This window comes from Caloenas nicobarica, chromosome 4 (assembly GCF_036013445.1).
Source record: "Caloenas nicobarica isolate bCalNic1 chromosome 4, bCalNic1.hap1, whole genome shotgun sequence".
NCBI classification, from domain to species: Eukaryota; Metazoa; Chordata; class Aves; order Columbiformes; family Columbidae; genus Caloenas; species Caloenas nicobarica.
The window spans coordinates 51028344-51049590 of NC_088248.1; the positions used below are offsets into that span (position 1 = coordinate 51028344).

Genomic DNA, 21247 nt, shown 5'->3' on the forward strand with positions numbered 1-21247 from the left:
ATTAATGCTTGGTAGTGTGAGGAAGCTGCTCACAGGTGGAGAAAAGTGAGAAGCTTGCAGCAGGACGTGGAGGTGGGCATCGGGCTGCAAAGTGTCAGCCTGGTGCCAGACCACAGAGCCACGCTTCCTCTCTCTCCTGCCGAAATGGGGAATGAGAGAATATCTCTGCACCTCAATGTCTAGCATATACAACTGAAGTTGTGAGGGGTTTGTTTGATATTGGGTTTTTTGAGTGTTTTTTGTTTGTTCATTTGTTTGCATGTTTGTATTTAGTTTGGTTTGGGCTTTTTTGTGTGTGTTTTTTTGTTTTTAATATTGCACATAGGGCCATCTTTTTTTGCTGTTGCTGAAATCTGAAGTGCAAGTGTTGTAACTCAGCACATTTTGGTACCCTTCTGGAATATTTTTTTTAAAAAGTTAATATAAAGGTAACTTAGGACAGGTCTGGGCTTATCTTTAAGGCTGGGTTGGTTTTTTTCTAGTTAAAATGGCGTGGAATATACATTTCACCAGATCCTCAGAGTGAAGCTTGCACATAAGAAATCCTTTCTGCATGAAGCAACTAGGACAAATATATGAAAGTAACTGAAAACTTCTGAAATCCTTAAGTGTTTGGAATGACATGCATGATTTAAGTGTTTTTAGATATTGGGACCAGATGTCCTGTGCTGCACTCGCTGCCTTTGCACAAATGTGATATCATGAGGGATAGTTATGCTGACTCAGGCATTCGGCTGAGTGGGAGGGAAATCCCAGGGGGACAGAAGGCTGGGATTGTTTTTCTAGTTGTAGCTCGTGCTGGACAAACAGCTGGGGAGGAGGTGTGGCAGGAGCAATCCCTGGCAGCCAGGATGCCCTCACATGGCCCTTGCAGCTGTCGGTGGGAGAGCAGCTCGATGTCTTCTCCGTGCAGAGCAAGGATCCAGCTGCAAAACCACTGCCAGTGCCACCCAGCACAGCCTGGCTCAATGGGAGGGACGATGGGAGCACTGAAAGGAGTGAAAAGAGGAGAGGACTTGCTGCATGCCAGCCACGGGAAAGGCACGTGGGCTAAGGGCCGTGGAGAATCACAATTGAGAAGCAGATGTTTGGTATACTTTTCAGTAACCTTCATCCTAGAAGGTCATAAACCCATGCACAGGCGTGCCCAGCCTGGAGCATGCAGTCTGTTCGCCACCCCATGTGAATTCCAGTGTTGAGGATTCCTGCTTGGTTAAGGAGCTGAAGGAGCAGCTTGTAGGCAGTCGAGTTAAACTGTGCTCAAAGAGAGAACTGTTAGCTTCTAGAGCAAGAAAAGATTTCCAGGATGGGATGAGAAGATTAAAAGAATGGGATTTCAGAAGTTTTTCACTGAAGCGCTATAACAGGGGAAAAATAATTGCCATTTTGCCCATTGCTAAATTTCACTCTATATTTTATGTTAGATGTATGATCAGCAGTCATTGCAGCTGCTATTCTTGCACATTTATAGGGAAAAACATATCCTTTACTTAGAAGTATCACTGTTGTGTCTGCCATCCACTGCTCTCCAAAAGATGATAACCTGCTTACTTTTTAATGGCAGTGGAAAGTTGGATGGGAAAATTAAGGTTTTAACCTGATACATTTCATAGAATTAAATGAGGTGTAGTTGTATACTTATGGTTGTTTTATTCTTCCCAATATGAAAAAGGGAAGGAAAGTGTTCTTCCTTGTGCAAATTATGCCAGTGAAGACGTCCTGTCAAAACGTCCTTCCACACACAAAAACGGATGAGGAGTACGTAAGTTACAAACTTACTCATGTGTGTGACATCTGCCTTTAATCATCATGAAAGCCTGAATCCCATTTAAAGCCTTGTACGAGGGCTAGAAATGTCAGTACTCTACTGTGATAACATTGACTGTACTGATTAACAGCCGTGGAGCTCCGCAGTGGATGGGAATCTGCCTTCGCCTGTCCCTGGGTTGCTTCTCTCTCCTTCCTGAGGTTCCAGCCACGACTGTGGGCAGAGCACTGGGATCTTCTCCTGTGCAAACCTCCCATGTCCATATATTTTTGCTTTGTGGTGTATGTCATGTACTATGTCTTTATCCACCTGCATACTGAGGTGTAAAATATTTGGAAGTTAGCTACTGTTTAAATTTGTATCTGTAAAATGCAGTAACGTGATCTGGCATCTAGTCTCGTATGGCCTTCTCATGCAAGTTGATGTTTTAGATGTCTTTCAAGTTTCTTGACTCTCAAGAATTCCAAATCCCAGTATTTTGGTAAATTCCAATGATTTTTGCAAGTGTGTTTTTATCTTAGTGATAGATTTTCACTATGTTCCCCAGTCTGGTTTGTTGGTTTTATTTGTTTATTTGTTTAAGAAAAGGGACAGAAAAAAAGGCATGAGAAGAGAGAACACTGCTCAGATCTACATCCATTTCCATTGAAATTGTCAACAAAAAGCTGGATCCTAGGGCTACTTGAAATGGGGTATGTTTTAGCCAAATAGCATCCTTATTCAGTGTATTTTATGTAATAGTGTAATCTTTAAGCATTGCTAAAAGCTTTCAGGTATGTGTTTGGCCATAACTTAGTTGGATGATTTATATGATGTTTTGGTGCAAACTGGCATTGATGCCTGTGGCAATGTATGATACAAGTCCTGATTGTGTCAGTATCAAACTTCTAGGGGCAGAAGTTGACTGGATTTGTTTAAAAAAGTTTGGTGGTGAGGCAGCAGACACAAAAAAAGCCAAAAGAAAGGGGCTGAGAGGGAAGAGGTACCTGAGAAGGCAAGGATGTGGAGGAAAAGGCCCAAAATGGGGTTATTTTGACTGTCAAAGGGTCTCCTTTCATAACTTACTGCTGTTTGCCAGCCCTCACAGCATGTCCAGTATTTCAGCATGTATTACCTTTATCCTTTCTGCTATTTCTAAATTAATTTTCCCTCACAGTTCACAATTCTTTTCACTGCAGTTATGCACTGTGCCAAAGAGTTTATGGTTTTATTCACCAGATGCATTTCACACATAGTGCTTTATTGTGTGAGACCGTGGAGTTTGTGCTTTCTGCTTGTTTTCTGTCCTTTTGCCCTCTAAAGTCTTTTTAAATATGCATGCCACTGAGAGGATCTCCACTAACTTGAGGATTGGCAGAAACATAATTTCAATTCCCCTTGTTTCTCCTGTGCCTTTCTTGACTAGATTCAAGAGCTGTCTCATACTCCGAAATTTTCTTCTCTTTTACTCTTTTAGCTATTTTGTAACTCTCTCCAACATTGTCTCTAGTTTTACAGAGCTTCTTAGAAATGTGGACACTGGAATTGTGCATGATATATTGGAATTAATCCTGACAGTGCCATGTACTATAATAAACCTGCTCACCTACTTCTTTCCTCTGGATACTGTATTTTGTAGTTATATTGGCCTTTTTACCGTGGCTTTGAGGTAAATATGTCTATTCTGGATCGAATCAAAAATGTAGCTGAGCTAGTTTGCTTTTTCTAACCATACTCAAAAGCAACTGCCTACAGAAGATTAAGAGAAAAGGACAAGGTTATATGATACTCTCCAAGCTCAGAGCATTTTGAGTTCTGAAGCAGATGTGGTTTCTGTATATTTACTAATATTTGAAAGAAATTTTTTCCCCTGTGAGTTTTCCCATCATCATTGTGAACCCAAGTAAGAATTTAGCAGCAACCTTTGGCAAGGAGTTCCACATCTGAGCAAATTGTATGAAGAACTACTCCGTTTAATTTGCTTTTTAAACAGGCTCTTACCAGCTTTGTTTATTGCCCCTTAGTTCTTCTGTTGGGACAGAGAGTGAGCAATCAATCCCTACCTGCCTTCTCTAGTCCACTCATGATTTTTTAGACCTTTTATCCCCTCTAGGTCATCTGCTTTTCAAACCTGCAGGGTTATGGCTAGTGATCTAAGCAGGGATTCATGTCCTTGCCTTTGTCCAGAGCATCTCTCCAATCTTTTTCAGAAGGCATCTCCCAGGAGAAAGTCCATTCATTCCACAGATACAGTCTGCACTGTTGGCTGATGGATTTGGTTGTACTATATTTTGCTTGATTTATACCCCTTTTATTTGTTTTCTGTCCCTGGGGATTCTTACCATTTGCTTTGTGCAGTGACTGAATGCTTTCCTGTTGTTCTCCTCAAAGCCAATGTGGGTTGGAACCTCCTCAGATATGTTATCCCTGCGCCCTTTTCTCAATATCGAACCCCTATCACCTTCTGGCAGTTTTCCCAGTATTCTAAGGCTTATAAAAACAACCAGCCTACCTCAAAAAACGCATACACAATCTTTCTCTGATACATGTTTTATCTTGATTGTGCCCTTACTGCTTTTTCATTCTTCTGACACCGTTTTTGCCGTGCTGATTCACGTTTTAACTGAGAATGTCTGTAGAAGCCATCACAGCTAAAAGCTTTTGACTAAGCAGGTTGGAAGTGCTCCCTTTCTAACTTGCTGATGAGTGAGTCTCTTATGTCAGACATGCGGTGATTTAAGTAAAATTGTCCTTATCCTTGCAGAGCTTTGTCTAATAAAATCCAGACTTATTAAATATCCTTTTTTCAGTATCCTGTTGCTGCTGAGCCCTCATGAATCCAGTAAAATATCTTAACACAGCTGTACACTTAGATGGTTTCCAAAGAGAGAGGGAAAAAATAGACTATATGATGTAATGATACATTGCCAGACAGCATAACTCACAGTGATGAGGTGATTTCTGTGCTGTGAAAGATTACATATCAGTGGGTTTACAAGAAGCTTTTGTGATGGCATTTAAATTTTCTTGAAATGTATGCATAAGTCTTGCAGTTCTGACATAACAACTGGCTCTGCCTCTTGTAACACAAGAAACAAAAATAACTGAAGAAGTTGTGAGATGATTGAAAATGCGGAAATTGCTGTCAAACAACCGTGGTGCTCAGTAAAGGCAGGAGAAAGGTGATAAGAGGAAATCTTAATTATGTTGTTAAAAATATAATTTATTTTTATGTCCTATGGAAGTTAGGTTAAAGAAAAACACTGGAATATACTTCTTTGGCTATGGGATAACGGTGTAATCCAATTGCTTAGGTCATGATGATAGGCTGGGGAGTTATTGGCTGAAAGAACTGTCCTGGGCTTTGCTTTTGTTTTGTTTTTTGAAATGATAGGGGTTGAACAGCTTGTTTTAAATATTTTTGTTGCTGTCACATATTAGCTGTTAAGTGTCAGTGGTAGGTTTTTGGAATTGTGCAAGACACATTTAAAAAAAAAATCTCTCACTGGAAGAGCTTACAAATGTCATGCTTTTTAAAACCTTTATGTTGTAAGTTTATTTTTCTTTCCTTTGACTCATCACTGTTTTGCAGTACTAACATCATGCATAGATACTTGGTAGGTATAAATTGGCAAAGGACTGTAAATGTCTGTAGTGTTGACTGGTAGGCACCAATTAAGAATCTGGCCACATGACAGTGTATTGAGGAAGTCATCCAAAGAGCAGGTGATTCTTTACATAATCTTCTGTTATATCTCTTGGCAACCTTAAACTCTAGCTCATGTAGGCTTCAAGCCAGAGCTGTTGCATAAGGAATCAGCCCAGTCCTCGGCCTTCAGGGCTAGCCTAAGTGTTACTGTGGCCAAGCAGTAAACCTGAGCAGAGAACCAGTCTGGGTAAAATGATCTGTTTCAATGCACAGTCAGAGAAACACTTCAGCAGGCGCAGGAGCAAGAGGCTGCTGTGGTGGGCAGAAGGCAAGAATGAAGGCCAGCTGGGAGACTGTGCACATAGGATGTATGTGAATCTGTGTCTTTGACAGCATGAACCACGTTAAAAATAGCTTTTAAAAAGCTTACTCATTTTCTTTCATTTGCTTTTTATTTGTTTACAGTAGAATTTTAAGACTCCGTCTACAAGGGCTGCCTGGAAATTGTCTCTGCGGTTTTGAGAATATGGTTCCTGGGGCAGCGCTCAGAATGGGTGATAAATACAAAAAAGAGGACAGGAGATAGGACTGGCTCTGTAGGGATGTTTCATTAAAGACAGAGGAGTCATTAAGAGTAATGACAGAGGAGAGAGGTCGTAGATGCTCTTACTGTTTCCTGTGTCTCTCACGAGCGGTTTCGTTCTCATCTTTCTCTGCTGTTTTCTTTATACGTGTGTTCTTTGTGGATTTCTGTATCGTCTATCAACTGAATAGACAAACGCTGCCGTTAAAGAGAGGAAGATGCAAGTCCTTTGGTATTGACGAGGGCAAGTCATAAACCTGTTTTGGTCCCCAACAAAATGTGATCTTTCTCCTTATCTTTAATGACTTTCTCTTTTTTCTACCGGAAGTGACCATTTACTGCCAGCGTCTCACACCTCCAGCCTCAAGCTGCTGTGAGGTCGCTGGATGCTTTGTCTGCTTTCCCCTAAGGCTAAAGTTTGCTCCTTCCCCTGCAAGACAAGGCTTTGTCAACCCTTCCCAGCTGGAAACATAAGTTTGAGACTCAAACTTTTCTGTCATCCAAACTCACTTCCTTCAAGAGGAAGTGTACAGACAGTGGACTTCAGTTATCAAAATTATTTCATCCTCTTCTGAAATAGCCTGCCTGAATAATTGAATGCTATATATTTTGACACTGGCAGATTGAGGGGTTTCCTAATGGTGAGAGTTTAGTAATTTGATGACTTTCATTTTTTGTGTTGTGTTTTGGGTTGGTTATTCTTCAATCATACCCTTCAAGTATTTAAAGATAAGAGAAAAAGAAGATACATTTTTACAAAAACCTACCTAAGTCAGGAATCATAATGATTTCAACATAATTTACATGGTAAGATCATACTTATTGTGTCAAATCACTAGTCACACATAGGCTGTTTTATGAAAACAAAATACATGAAGTGATTGTTTTGCTGGGAGTAGGGAGTACAGACATCTTCTCACCCATATGGAAACTGCATGAAATCAACCCCAAATCTCAGGTGGCCAAAGAGTGTAAAACAGCGAGTAACAGAACTGCAGCATTTGATTTATGAGCAGCTGAGCGCTGCAGGCGTCTGAGACTCCTCCTTAGCTTGGCAGCATCTCTCATTTTTGCTAAGATGATTACTGCTGCAGAGATCTGCTGCTGTCAAAGGATCCGAGCTGGTTTTGTATATCCATGAGGTCCTTCCTTGGTGCCGATGTCACTTTTAGCAGCTAGAATATTCTGCCTCCATCTGGATAGTGGGGAAACGAACATGCTGTGTGGCAATATCATGAAACACAAAATGTCAAACCCAGGTAAAACATGTCAAATCAGATAGAGCAACATTGGAAAGCTGTTTATCCCACAACTCATGAAACCTCTTTTCCCACCTATGTTGTGAATAAAAGGAGCTTCTATTAAACAGGGCGGTCTGGGAGCGCAGGGCAGCACATGAACCAAGGGCTTGTGAGTTTTCACTGATCTTCCTGCTGGTTTTACCTGCAGCTGGATTTTGGAGTTTTTAGTTTTGGTTTTTTGCCAATAAAATTCCTCGTTCTTGTAAAGCTGTGTGGTTCCCATTCCAGAAAGTTCTGTTAACTCATGCAACCTCTGAAGGAATTAAACATATTTTGCTGCCTAGACGGAAAGCCACTAGAATATTTACATAGTGAAGTAGTCTCTTAAGATTTATCACCTTCTTCCTCCTGGATTTTAAAAGAAAATAAATTCCACTTGCTTGAAGCTGATTTTTGCTTTAATATTTTTAATGATGTGTTGAGGACAGTGGGCTGGAAGCACGGGGATTAGAGTGCTTGGTTCTCCTCTCAATTTTGTCAGGGACACGTGTTAATTCAAGTAAACTCTGACCCTCCTCTTCTCTTCCTCCCCAGTGCGTTCTGTTTTCTTTTGTGTAAAAGATGTGCGATGATTCTATGGCTTCAGATTCTTACAGGTTTATTTAATACTGAAAATAATGCCTTTCACAGAAATGCAAAACTTTTTTTTCTTGGGTTTATTGCACTTCCTATTAATTCCTTTAGATCCTTTAAATCACGTTTTAAATATCACTTTTGAAGCACAGTATCATGTTCAGTGTTTAAGAACTGAAAAAAAAAAATTTTGTACTTTCTTCACTATCCTCCCATCTGCCAAAACTGGGGCCTTTTGCAAAAATCAGCAAATTGACGTCAGTTCATTTACCCTTAGGGACAGTAAATTGTTACACAGCTTAAGTGATAAAAATAAATAACTAAGGCGTGTGGATTAAAGAGATGGAAAACAACAAAAATCTATCACAAACTCTCCCTGGATTCTGAAGAATACATGATTATAGCATTACGATGTCCAAGCAGTCCAACTGAGCAGAAGGTGTTAGAGCTTGGGCTTTAGCTGGCACTGCATTAAGCTGCGTTAATGTTTTTATACAGCCTTTGGAAAGCTCAGACCTGACCTGGTTTTATTATTTTTATTGGCTCCCTTGACAATAGACAAATGGGGCTAACCTGAGGCCAACATAACCAGCAGGAAATTTGGGTCATGGGTAGTTACATTTTTAAAACTTGTGTTTTAGGGTTGTTCAATCAGGGTAATTGATTGATTGTTAGGCGGTGCAGGGAGCCCCTAAATCATCAGAGGTGGCCGGATAATGACAATCTGCCAGTGGATTTTGTTTGAGGCAAATTTCCCAGCTCCCTGTGGAGCCTGCTCTGCAGTGAGGCTGCGAGTCCTTTTTTTTCATATGTGCTCCAGTCCAACTGGCCCGTTTGGACAAAATAGCCTCTGAAACTTGGCAGTTCCATTTGAAGTCGTCTGTAGCGCCATTTCCCAGGAGATAAGGGAAAAACATTCCAGAGAAGTTCATACCCCAGAAAGACCCTATGTGCGTTCTGAAGTTAACGGTTTATTATAGCTCTTTAATTTTTTTTTCTCTTTCATTTTTACTTTGAAGATAAGAGGTGGCAATTGTTGCTTTAAGTCGTTGAGTTTTAGCCTACCCTTCAGTAAATCATCCCGAAAGTTTAGACCCATCTTTTTTTTTTTTTATTATTATGTATGTTTGAAAGTTTGCCAGAGATGCTGTGCACGTGTACTTTCAGGAGCTACTATCCTCAGGCAAGAGCTGTTGCCCCTCCTCTCTTGTACGATCATGTGCATCCTCAGTGCTCCATGCATTTGGGTAATTTGTGCAGGCAAAATAGAGCTTTTTCAGGAACTTGTCTTCGGTATTATAGAAGCATGCTATGAGATATTTAGAGATGGAGTGAAGTAGAGAGTTTGCATGTCGAGAGGGGAGCGAGGAATAGATTAAGTGCCAGTAGATGATAATGTTCAATAATACATGGCGTGGGGCTTACTTTTCCTTAAAATCGCATTCAGATTAATATAGATTGAAGTTTATCATCTGTTCCAGAATAGCTCCACATGTAGATTGATGTTCCGCTCTTAGATTTTTAGGAATGACTCGGCTTTTTTTGGTTGTGGGTGACTTCTTCCTGATAGCTGCGTACCTCTGAATTCCGTGAAGTTTTGTCTTTTTCCATTTTAGGATCTGAGTGATTAGGTATTTATTGAACTGGCATGCAGATGAGAATTTGTTTGTGCCACTTTTCAAGACAGGAGCAGGTAACGCTGAACTGAGGCAGGGCTCAGTTGAAATTTGGGAACCAACCACCTTGTTCCGAGGGTGGCCCAGCTGCCAGCCTATGCCAGACCAGCGCCGGCCACCACAGACTGACTTCCCAGTGGAGCAGCGCCTGGACTGGCTGTGCTTGTGATTTAATGGTCCCTGCCCAAATGCACACAGGATGCCAAGCCCTCCTGGATTTCCAAATGTTCCTTTTTGGCTCCCAAATGCTTTTGACCACTGCAGCTTTGTAATTTACTGCTTCGGGTCCGCAGTGTGCACTTACTGGTAGGTTTAGCATGTGGGCAGTTGGAAAATTCTTCTCTAAGGTATGTTTTCGAATAGGAACGTAACATCTGACCACATTAAAGTCCCTTGAAAGATGGGCCTATGGCAAAACTGGTATGTCAGGAGCAGGGTGGGGCCCAAAGTCCACAGAAGTGTTGTTTCCTATAGCACAGGCTGGGAAAAACTTTATTGAGAGCTTGAGTAATTTGTGCTTGCTTTATGATTGTGATCTGTGGTGGATCAGTGTAGGTATAAAAATCACAGTTCGTGAGATGCTTCTTAGTGTTTCTGAGATTGTCAAAGAACAACTAAAACAAAATACAACCAAAACCAGGGCCCTTTGAAGTGTTGTATGGAGTACACCAGGAGATGAGACTTTCAGTTTCCTTGTTCCTGAAGTTAGACTCCAGAATCCCTGCCCAGGTTTCAGAAAGTCTAAGAGATCAGAACTAAATTAATGCACTTAAAAGCAGCGATAAACTTAATTGTATTATTTTGTTGTTGTATAAACCTCTGTCTTTTTCTGGTTTGTTTGTTTCGTATTTTATTATTGTGAATCTATTTAAAGGGTGTATTATTGAATGTGACGCCTATTTACCACGACTGGTCTGTTTGAAGTCAGTGCAGTAACAACCAAGAATAAACGTTTGCAGGCTCGACTCGTTGGATTACAGGAGATTCAGTGTTCCGCTGTACGCTATGAACTGACCCACAGGTTTTCACAGGGAGCCGTTTGGCACTCACAGGGCAAGGGGCAGGGTACGGAGGGTGGCATTGCAGGGGACCTCTCAGGTGGATCTGACTGATTGCCGTTGAGAGAGGAAAGCCGTCTTCTCTCCTCCCACGTGTCCCTGTGACCGACACAGTGAATCCAAACCCCAGCCCTGGTGTTAGGTGATGTGGATACCAGCGTGGCACTTCAGGGGATTCGTGTCTGAAGTCTCCTTCTTACAGCCACGGGAAAGCTGAATGGACACCTCTCCCACAGAGGACCTAGGGCACGCCAGCATACTCTGTTTCCCCCCTCCTTTTCTCTGTCAACCTTCCTCTCCTTGTGTACCCGTTATGATCATCTTTCAGCCTCGTGGTCACATATTTCTCCCCGCTTCCACGTGGCCTTTGCCTTACCTCGCTGCATGGATGTGCCATGGGAATGAGCCTGACCTGCCTAGCAAAGAAGGCTTTTTTGGTGTGTTACATGGCTTGAGAAGGTGGTGAGGGTGCTGTGAAGGAGGGACAAAAGGTTCAGGGCATGTTCCAGGCCGGTGATCGCTGCACTGTCCTTGCTCCTGTTGTTCAGCTCCTCTAGGAAACCACACCAGTCACCTAAACCACACACTTCACAGGTGGCTCCCTCTGTTTCTAATTTTCTGGGTTTCTGACCTGAAAGGATAGGGTCCGTTTTGCGGATGTGCTAGGAGCTTGCAATAGCAGTTGAAATCAATGGGAGCTGGACTTCGAACTGCCTGCTCAAGTACAAAATCAGGCCCAACATTTAGAGGAAGTATTTCACCTTGTGCTTTATACCATTTCTACCCATAGCACAGAGACTGATGCTCCTGTCCTCTCATCATACTGGTACATCGAAAACATATAATCATCAGGCTTTTCAAATGCTAAGATGCTGCTGTCCTGAGTCCCTAGGAGAAAACTTGTAGGAAAATGATATATTTACTGCCTGAGCAGCAAATAAGTCACAGGACTATGTGCTGACAAATGAGAATGCAAATATTGAACAATGTTTCATTAAATGAGCATTACTATTATGAGAAATAATAACTTGTGGATACAGGCAGGAGCATGTCTGATGCTAATTGATAAGCACTACGGGGTCAATCTGACACAATCTTCTTTCTGTTTTTCAGACTATTGGCGAGTCAGAAATGCCCAGTGTTTTGAACCAGTTATTGCCAATGATCAAGTCTTACAACGAGAGGATGAAAGATGATTATACCTGTGAAGACTTCCTTGTCTTGCTGGTATACATGTATTCTGTGGCTGGAGAAATCAAGAGTGGAAAACAACTGGATGCAGCTGAAGAAGAGTTGAAAAAGGCCCTCGTCAAGGCCATTTGTGATGAACCAGAGCCATCTCCTGTGTTGCAGAAAATAACAGGTAAGATTCTGCTTGTGTGGTATGAAACTGGATGGCTGTGAATGTGGGAACTGGGAGAAACATAAAAGCAGCTTGACTCGTCTGTGGTGCCGAGGGTATGTGAGTAAGCACAAGGATTTCCTTTACATTTGTTCTTTCTCCCATGTTCATACATGCCAAATGCTGACAAGCTGTCCTTGAATAGTGCTGAGTCTGATGAAAGCGCTACAAGTCGTTCTTTTTGTTAAAGGTTGGCTAAGTTTGGGTGTTTTCATAAGGTAATCTTGTCCACAATTTCTTTCATTGATCAGTGTAAAGCTGACCTCAGGAAGTCAAAATTAATTCTGGAAGCATGTTCAGTGAACCACAGTTGCTTTGTGAATATGAGGAGCTGGCCTGTCTGGCATAAAAGAAGAAATGTGTCTAAAACCAACATAGAGCTTTTTGCTGAAACAACATGAACATTAGCCTTTAAAAATAACACGTTAAGCCTTTTTTTAGATGAGCACTCACAGAGTAGGAAAGCCCTAACCTCTTGCTGCTGGTGTCACATTTTAGAAATAAATAATTGTTGAAAACATTTGTTAAAATGAACGAACTATGACTCGGGGGTGGCATACCTGAATGGCAGAAGGGATCTCACTTCCTGCGGTCAGTTTTCTCAATACTTGCTAAAGCAAGCACGTCACTGACCAGGTCATCTTTGAGGTAGGGAGTATATGAACATAAATCAAGATGTTGTGAGGAATTTAAAATTGAAAACTTTTGCCAAGAATGAGCCTAAGTGGGGAGTCTGAAGGGCAGTGGAATAATACTGGTGTTGGTTATTCTGGTACAATTCCCTGTGGGTACTTCTGCTGTAAAATACAGGTGTGGTCTGACCAGTCTGCTGTTGCTTTGAGTGTAAAATACTGTAATGGTTAGCTGTAGAAATGGGTACGTTCAGTTGTAATTGCACTGTGCTGTTATTTTAATACTCCTGGCCATGGCGCCCATTGTATATAGCTGTATGTGCCTGGCACTGCTCCAGGTTTCCTGTGGACTTTTGATCTCCTGATTTTCAATATATACTGCACATCTTGTCTGCTATATGGTGCTTTCCTCACAACTTCAGTGGTGTCTTCCACTGGATATGGTGCAGTCGAACCCCTTATTTCTAAACCTCCATTTTCATATATTGCCTTTTATCACTAATTTTACCAGTTTCTCTTTGTTGTTCCTAACAAACCTAAAGGAAGATTTGGTCTCTAAAACTAGTTGAGTACCAACAAGAAGCTGCATTCCTGTGTACACAGATGCTTCCCTTGTTGCTCTTCGTACACTCAGGTTATTGAGTTGCAAGCACAAATAAATATCAAAATACACATTGTGCTTGTCTTATATTCCACAACCTGTCAATAATTCCATAATTTTTATGAATATACTTTTATGCTTGATTTCCAGCATGCATGTTTCCTGAGTAAAAGTGTCTGTGTGTTTGCTCTCAAATTCTGAGGAGATGAACAGGTGAATGAATGTTTCAGTTCAAAGATTCTTTAGTTTACGAAATAAAATTACTTGTCTGTTTTTACATAGTGGGCAGACTGTTAGAAGCGTGGTGGATGTCTGAAGTATGGCATTCGTCTCCTTATGCAGAAGTATTCACTCTGTTACGTGGGGCATCTGACTATGAAAAAGGGAAAGTCTTGACACTGTGCAACAGCCAAAGCATTCGTGTGTTTTCAACACTTTTTTAGCCACAAATCCAAAACTGTACGCAAACTACTGTGAAGAAAGATAACTCCATCACACCCAAACCCCATACAGGTTTTAGAGCAAGCATACCATTATTATGTTATGAAGTTAATTGCATGACACAGAGCCAGCGCCCTTGCAACTTTTCATTTCTGTGTCTGTGTGTTTGTGCTTTTTGTACACGTGTGATAGTATTCCCCCTTGTTTGCATACTTTTCTTGGTTTATCAGCATTCCTTGGTTTTGCGTCTTATTTAGAATGACAGTTCTTTTGCCTTATTCATAAAAGAGAAAAAAAAAAAAAAATTACTGTCGTGACCAAAATTAAGGATTGTCTTGGGAGGAAAGTATAAAATGGAATTTGAAGGAATGCCCCTTTGGTAGTTTTTAAGCCTTTATTCATGCAACAGATTGCTTTCTCAGCATTAGTGGTATTTGCTGAATTTGTAATTTGCTGAACAGTTGAATTGGAGAGACTGAGAAAACACGAGCAACCTTAGATCTACTTTTCCTTAACTGGTATTTTGCCAGGCCCGTGTTCTGCATCCTGCTCCTCTCTGAATCTTGGGTTCCTTACTCGCTGCTTGAGAGGCAAAGCAAGTCAGAATCGCCAGAGCACCCGCAAGCTTTCTTTCAAAGGCACAGGAGGAGGACATTCTCTGCAGCAGGGCTGAAAGTCGGGGAATAGATAGCAGCGCTGGTTTCCCCTTTTGGTACGATAGCAAATATAATGCTGAGCCATCTTCTGCTTCCAGCAGAACATGCTGTGAACTACAGACCAGCTATTCCTTTTAGCAGGTAGAGGTTGGCCTGTTTTTTCACAAGGTCAGCCCAGCTCTGCAGGTTAGCAGCAGCCACGGGGCTGGACAGATCGTGGTCCAGACCTGCAGCATTCTGCCCTCATTTTACTCTAAGTCAGAAACAAGAGCAAACCTTTTCTGCTCTTAAATGGTGACAGAAGTTAATTAGACTAAAATCAATTTCAGTAATTCTTGGAATCTCTCATTCATGATCAGAACAAGGCAAAATGTTCAGTCTTTTATGTTGAGTTTTCCATCAAGGTACATGATAGGTGGAATGTTAATTTGAACACGTCAGGAGAGGAAAGTAAGCCAGTTACTGGGTAGGTTCAAGACACTGCCTGCTGGCTTGCTCCTTGCCTCCAGGTTCCCATGTGGGACTCGAGTTCCTGAATATTCAATATCCATTCTACAGTAACTCTGCTCTTACTGAGGAGCTTAACCTGCACAGCTGCAGGTTTAAGTTTCAAACCCTGCTCGCGATGCATCATTGGACAGTTCTGGTTATAGCAACAGACAGCAAAATTCACTGTTACCTTTCAAAAGGCATACAGAAATAATATTATGTAGGCTGCAAAGCCAAGCACTTCAAAGTTGAGAAATGCCAGTAACTCAGTTTCCCATGTAACCATCATTTGACTCCTGTGTGCATTGCAGCAGAGTCTTCAGTTTCGTGATTCTATAGTGTATTTTCTATGAGCTATGGCTGCGTTCAGTGTATGGACTGAACACCACAGAGAACCAGAAAAACAGAACTTCAGTTATTCTAACACGTTATGAATAAGTACTAATAAAGTAGGTGAGACTCTATATGATATTCATCAAGTGACTTTCTCTGGGACTCAGTTTACAGTCCACGAAGTGGGCTGTTGCAGTCGGCTTTGTGTGACTCATTTTGGAACTTAAAGAAGCTTATTAAATTACTTTTTTGAGTATTAGTGATTACATTTCTTTGCACAGAGAGGACTTGTGCTCCACTCCCAATACACCTGATGCTTTGGTTTTAGTTTGAACCCAACACTGTACTAACACTGTTTGATTTAAGCTGAAATTAAAAGGCATTATGTCAGCTGTGTCTCTGAACTGCTGCCTGAGTCTTTTGCTTTCCTCTTCTCTGCAAGCTGTACAGTCTTGACAGATACACTTTTTTATTGGTTTTATTTGTTGTTCCCGTGAAGTCACTTGAGAAATAAAATGTTAAACCTTCGTGAAACTTTAGAAAACTTGATTTTTGAGGTCAAGTCATCAGTCAAAGTAATAGCTGGGTTTATACGAGGTGTCTTTTATTCCTATTATACTTGTTAAATATAAGCTTACTTTTGCATGCCTGAGTCTATGCCTATAGGAAATCTCCAGTGATGTGACTACCTCTCAGAACTAGAGCAAAACTCCCTCAAAAGATGCAGCTCATCAGTGCACAGGAGATATTTATGTTGTGTTTGTTTTTTGGTGTTACCTGGTTAAACTGGATTAGTATTTGCTTAAGTACTTCCTTAACAAGTGGAAAAGAAAGTGATTCTCAGAGATGTTAGTCTGTCCATCCCATTGGCCACACTGGATTTCCCTGATGTAGCCTTAGATGAGTATAGCCCTCTGCAGAATACATTAAGATGCAGCACTTGCGTAAGCTTATATTGTGAAAGAAGCACAAGCACTTACAATTTCCTGGCTGTTGAGTGTTAGGCTTCTCAGCCTTATTGTTGTCTGAACATATGTTTTCCAAAATATTTGTACGATAGCATTCTGCATTTATGTAACACCTTGTTTCATTGAAGCACTAAAAATATCCTGGAACTGTTAATTAAAATGAAAATGCAACACATTAATCACCTAATGAGATTTAAGAAATATGATACAATTTTTTTTGCATGCATAATAATATAAAAGTATATTAGTGGTGTTGTGTTTGATGGAACTGTTAAATAATATGTGTTGTGGTAGACTGTCTTAATGCCTTGGGTAATATAACTGAATGTAACAGTTCCGAGATTTCTCCTGGGTGTAATTTGCCACAGACATATGTTCTTCATCACTGTTTCCAGCAGAAAGTTACAAATTGGAGGGGAAACAGAACAGACCAAAACATAATGGAAAACGATGCTTTTCAACAGAATGTTGGGTTGGGGGGCATTTTGGGAGGGGTTCTTTTTGGCAGCTGTTAAAAAGAAAAAAGCTGTAAAATATCATATTTATTTTATAATCTTATCTGTTCATCTAGTTTTGTAAGTGTCCGTGTAGAGCCGTGTGCAGCTACAAACATATGCAAACGTAATGCTAATAGAGCCACAAAGCAATTAAAAAACTGTTTTTTCAGCTGCACAGCTCTCTCTTCTTCATCTGCAAACCTCCATGGGAGCTTTGTAGAGCAGACCTGCTGCCTGTGGTGGGCTCGGGAGGGCACGGCCGGGCTGGGGGCAGCCAGCTGCGCTGCCCACGGGCCACAGGGGCTCTAGGTTGCCCCTTCTTGTAAAGCAGGAACCTTCTTGTGCCAGGAACTATTTATCAGCCTTTAAAAACTGAAATTTTCAATCACACAATGAATATCTGGGCTCTTTCATTGCTTTTTCTAATTGTTATGTGTTTAAGTATAGGCATTGCTGTATTGGGTTAGACACAACGCTGTTTTTTCTGCTTCTGATTGTCCTCAGCACACGGTTCTTGGGGGAAATGTTACCTGAAGATGTATCACTACCTTACTGCTAGCGTGGCCTAAGTATTGTGAGTCCTAAAATCAGTTCTGGTTTTGCAATGAACATTTACATTCCTAGAAAGGGATGGCTTCACGGTGGAGGTGTAGCTCAGGGTGGTTTCTATTGGTGGTTTCTACCCCCTCCCCACCCAATTCATGCAGTTCAGGAAAATACTGTGAAACTACCATTGTTTAAAATCATAAAATCCAAGAGTAAAGGCCGAGTGGTTTTAAATTTTGCATGATCTTATCAAGAATATTTTCTATAAAGTTTCCACTAGTTAAGTGAAAGACTAGCCCTATCTCTTGCGTGTCTAATAGCTTATTTCCAAGTAAGCTATGAGTTTCACAACAGAATTGATTAAAAATTTTTTAAAAAGTAATGACTAGATGAAAACAAAAATACTTTTTTCACATGTTCTTAGAAGCTAAATGTTTTATTAATGGCAACATGTAGCCAAATTAGAGAAGGATTAATCTGGTATTTCTATGTAGTGTAGATATTTTTGCTGAGAATTGTAACTGGCTATATTTATCCAAAATAAAACAAAGCTGCAACCAGATTGTTTCTTGCTGTCTTTTAGGGAAAAAATCAAAATTCAATATTATCCCTTCTTAGCTTTCAAAGAAATGCAATTCAAGAAATTCAAAGTTCTGTTCTTCTTTTTGAACATTTAGAGATGTCTTAACAAGCTGTGCTGTCTCCCAGCCCTTCTCAAGAGGTTCCAGTTTGCCCATTAACACTTCAGGAGCTCTGCATTTGCATTGTCTCCACAAAACCAAAGCAAACCAAAACCCCCAAACAAACAAACAAACAAAAAACCAACCAACAACAACAAAAGAGCCACGTGTTAGCAATGCTGGGTCCTGCTGGGACAGTCCCACAGGTCTAGGGTGCAGGACTCGGTTTAAGCGTTGCCCCTTGCTTGCAGGCATGTGTGGGAGTCTGGCTGCAAGCAGATAGGGATCAGCTCCCCACCAGAGTGAAGGTTTATAAACTAAACTGTTTATATTAAAAGTTCATAGAGGGGGTTACAGAGAGTGGGGTAATACCTCAACACATCGAATAGCTAAACATTTTGAATGTCCAGACTTCTCTCTGAAATACGGATTAGCTGCCTCTAGTCCCTGTTGCTAAAGGGTCATTTTCATGCCCAACGTTAGCGGGAAAGCTTAGCACTCGGGTTTGAATCGGGAAGAAGAGGTCTTCCCAATGGATTAGGCTGTTGGATGTACATAATTAGTATATGCCAGGGGTGTCAAACTCATTTTCACCGGGGGCCACATCAGCCTCACAGTTGCCTTCCAAGGGCCAAATACAATTTTAGGACTGTATAAATGTAACTACTCCTACTTTTATACAGTCCTAAAATTACATTCGGCCCTTGGAAGTCAACCGTGAGGCTGATGTGGCTCCCGGTGAAAATGAGTTTGACACCCCTGGTACAGGCTGTGCTGTCTGGGGACTCTGCTCTGTCCTGTAGCCAGCAAGTCACAACTGCTGCTCTGCAGTGAAGGCAAGTGCCAGAAATGCCACCGAGTATGGTTTGTGTGGAGCTAAATCTGCTGTGATTTAAAGAGGAGCTGTAAATGCTGGCATGGCTGTGCAAAATTCAGGGCTGCTGCCATTGGCGTGGATGCATTACAAGGAAGAAAAACTTTCTGATAGGATGGCTCCAAGCAAATGATAAAAAAGAAAACCATCTCAGATTATGGCAATGTTTCTTTCTTCCATGCCCCCTGCGTCTCCCTCAGTAGTGAGGAAACGGTCCTTGCCACACAGAGCCCTCCCAGGCTGGCATGCAGATAAGGCTCAGTTGGAATGAGTTTTCCCTTTTGCATTGCACAATGAAATGTAGTCTCTGTTGATAGAGCTAAACAGCTTCATCCTGCCACAGTGCAGACATTATTACTGCAGCCAGAGCAAACCCAGACCATTTTGTCCCAATTCTGAAATGGGAGTCGGATGTCCAGGAGGCTTTTTTTCCTATTGCTCCAGCTGATTTTATAGACACCTAAAATACCCCTCTCTCTGACTGACAGAGGGTGTGTGTAAGATGACCTCCTGGTATCTATATTATTTATATTTTCTCAATGCATTTCGGACATGACCTAGTGGAAAGTGCGATCCAGCAGTCCCAGAGGATGGCGGATCTGATGTCCCCCCTGCCAGGAGCACCGGGCAGACACAAGCAAAGCTGCTGCCTGGCCCTGCGAGAGGGGCTGCCGAGGGAGCTCCTGCAATCTAATTAACCCCGAGATGCTGCCACTGCTGCAACCCTTCAGTCCTTTGCTTCGTGATAACAGAGCTATTGGGGAAAAAAAAGATCGCTTCACATTTCCCAAGATGTTCATCTGATTTATACAACCGTCAGAAGGATCAATGAGGATTGTTGTGACCTCTCTGCAAAAATGGTTAGAAATTGGGTATGCACCAAAGCAATGACCTGCTCTGCCATAGCCACTGGCTGCAGGCACAGACTACATGTCCTAATTTTCGTCAGCTCTCCTTCGGACCCTTGAGCTCTCCGAGACCTCGGTACCTTTCTGCTGTGACCTTTTTAAAGGCTTTTTCCCATTTCTGTGGGAGACGTGCAAGCCAAATCAGTGGTCACTGACTTGAGGCTTTGTGTTGCTGACTGGGTGGATTCCTGGGCTGGGAAACATGGAGTGCTTTCTAGTGAATTGTTTGGAAGATGAAGCAGTGTTCTGGATTAATTTATATCTAAATTTGCATATACATATTTTTGTAGGTCTTAAAAATATGGGGCATATCTTAAAAATCAGTGTTAAAAAGCTATGGGCCTAAAGGTGAGAAAATCAGGCTGCTTTGTACACATGCAGGGATATTTTGTTTGGATTTCATGAGGTGTATTAAAATGTATGGTAGAAGACAATCCCAATGGAAGCCCAGTGGCGTTGGGGATTTTTTTTTTTTAACTTCATATGTTGTCTGTTTATTTTGTCTTCAGCACCTGGTCTCAGTCGGCTCTGAACTGGATAGTGATTTTCATTGAAGTGTTTATAACATGAGGTCTTTTTTTTTCTTTTTTAACATGAGACATATGCCTGCAGCTCTGCAGGCCGCTGTCTCACTGCCAACTTAGCGGGACAGCCAACTGCAGCAGGAAACTGATACGGTGCAATTTTCATTAATGATTTGTATTCTTTTTCAGCATGCGAATTCAATAGCATTGAGAAGATGCTTCTAACATCAAATATCTCTTTGCTTTAAGTATAAAATGAAAACAAAAGCTGCTTTAGAATTAGGTAACTTTTTAAAAGGTACTTTTACATGTGTATGTGGCATAGTTAAATCCTTTTTTTCTTCTTTCCGTACGAGACACTTCCCTGCAAAACCTTCAACTTTTGGCATAATGTGAAATGCTGAGTAAATTCTTGCTGTTTTGCAGAGCACACCCAGCCAGGCAAACCAAAAATGGTGAAGTATTAAATAACCATCAAAGAAAAAAAAAAGACTTGTTGGTGTTCACCACTCATATGACAGAAAGCTAATGTGATTTTTTGAGTTTTGCTTTTCTTTTGTACACATACACAAATGTTAAGGTGTTTGCTGCAGATTGCAAAATTTTACTTTGTTACATTTGAATGCCTTCTCGTAAGAGTTTTTAGATATTCTATTATAATTCTTGTCAATTTGGTATCTATTTTAAATACCACGCTGTGTGCTGGATCTGATGGCACAAGGGCTGATAGCATTGCCTCCACTGTGGCAAGGAGGAATAGCTGACAGCTCTTGATATTTCTAGTTGTTTTCTTCAGCTCCATGGTGGTAGTAATTCTCTTGTGCTTACCATGAGATTTTAGCAAGGGTGAATTCTGTCCTTTGAATTTTTGAACAGTCAACCTATGTCAGGCTAGCAATCTCCATGTATTTTAATGATGATGCAGTACGTTGAAATACAGTATTTCAAGAAGCAGTCGAGCCCAGATGTAAAATGTCATACAGCTCTGTGTTATCGCAGTGTTAAACCAAAGAAATTTCTTGAATTATTGATCATAACCCATCTTTTATCTTGCAAAACCTTTGCCGTGTTGGACATCTTAACAGCAGAACCAGGAATGCAAAAATCAC

At 41.2% G+C, this 21247-nt stretch overlaps 1 protein-coding gene across 1 annotated transcript in view; it reads left to right on the plus strand.

Annotated features, from left to right (window-relative positions):
• Positions 1-21247, plus strand: part of SCFD2 (sec1 family domain containing 2) — a 198491-nt gene that overhangs the window by 75416 nt on the left and 101828 nt on the right. The window contains exon 5 of the mRNA XM_065633853.1: positions 11701-11950. Coding sequence (XP_065489925.1) covers positions 11701-11950 — 250 coding nt within the window. The remainder of the gene's footprint in view (positions 1-11700; positions 11951-21247) is intronic.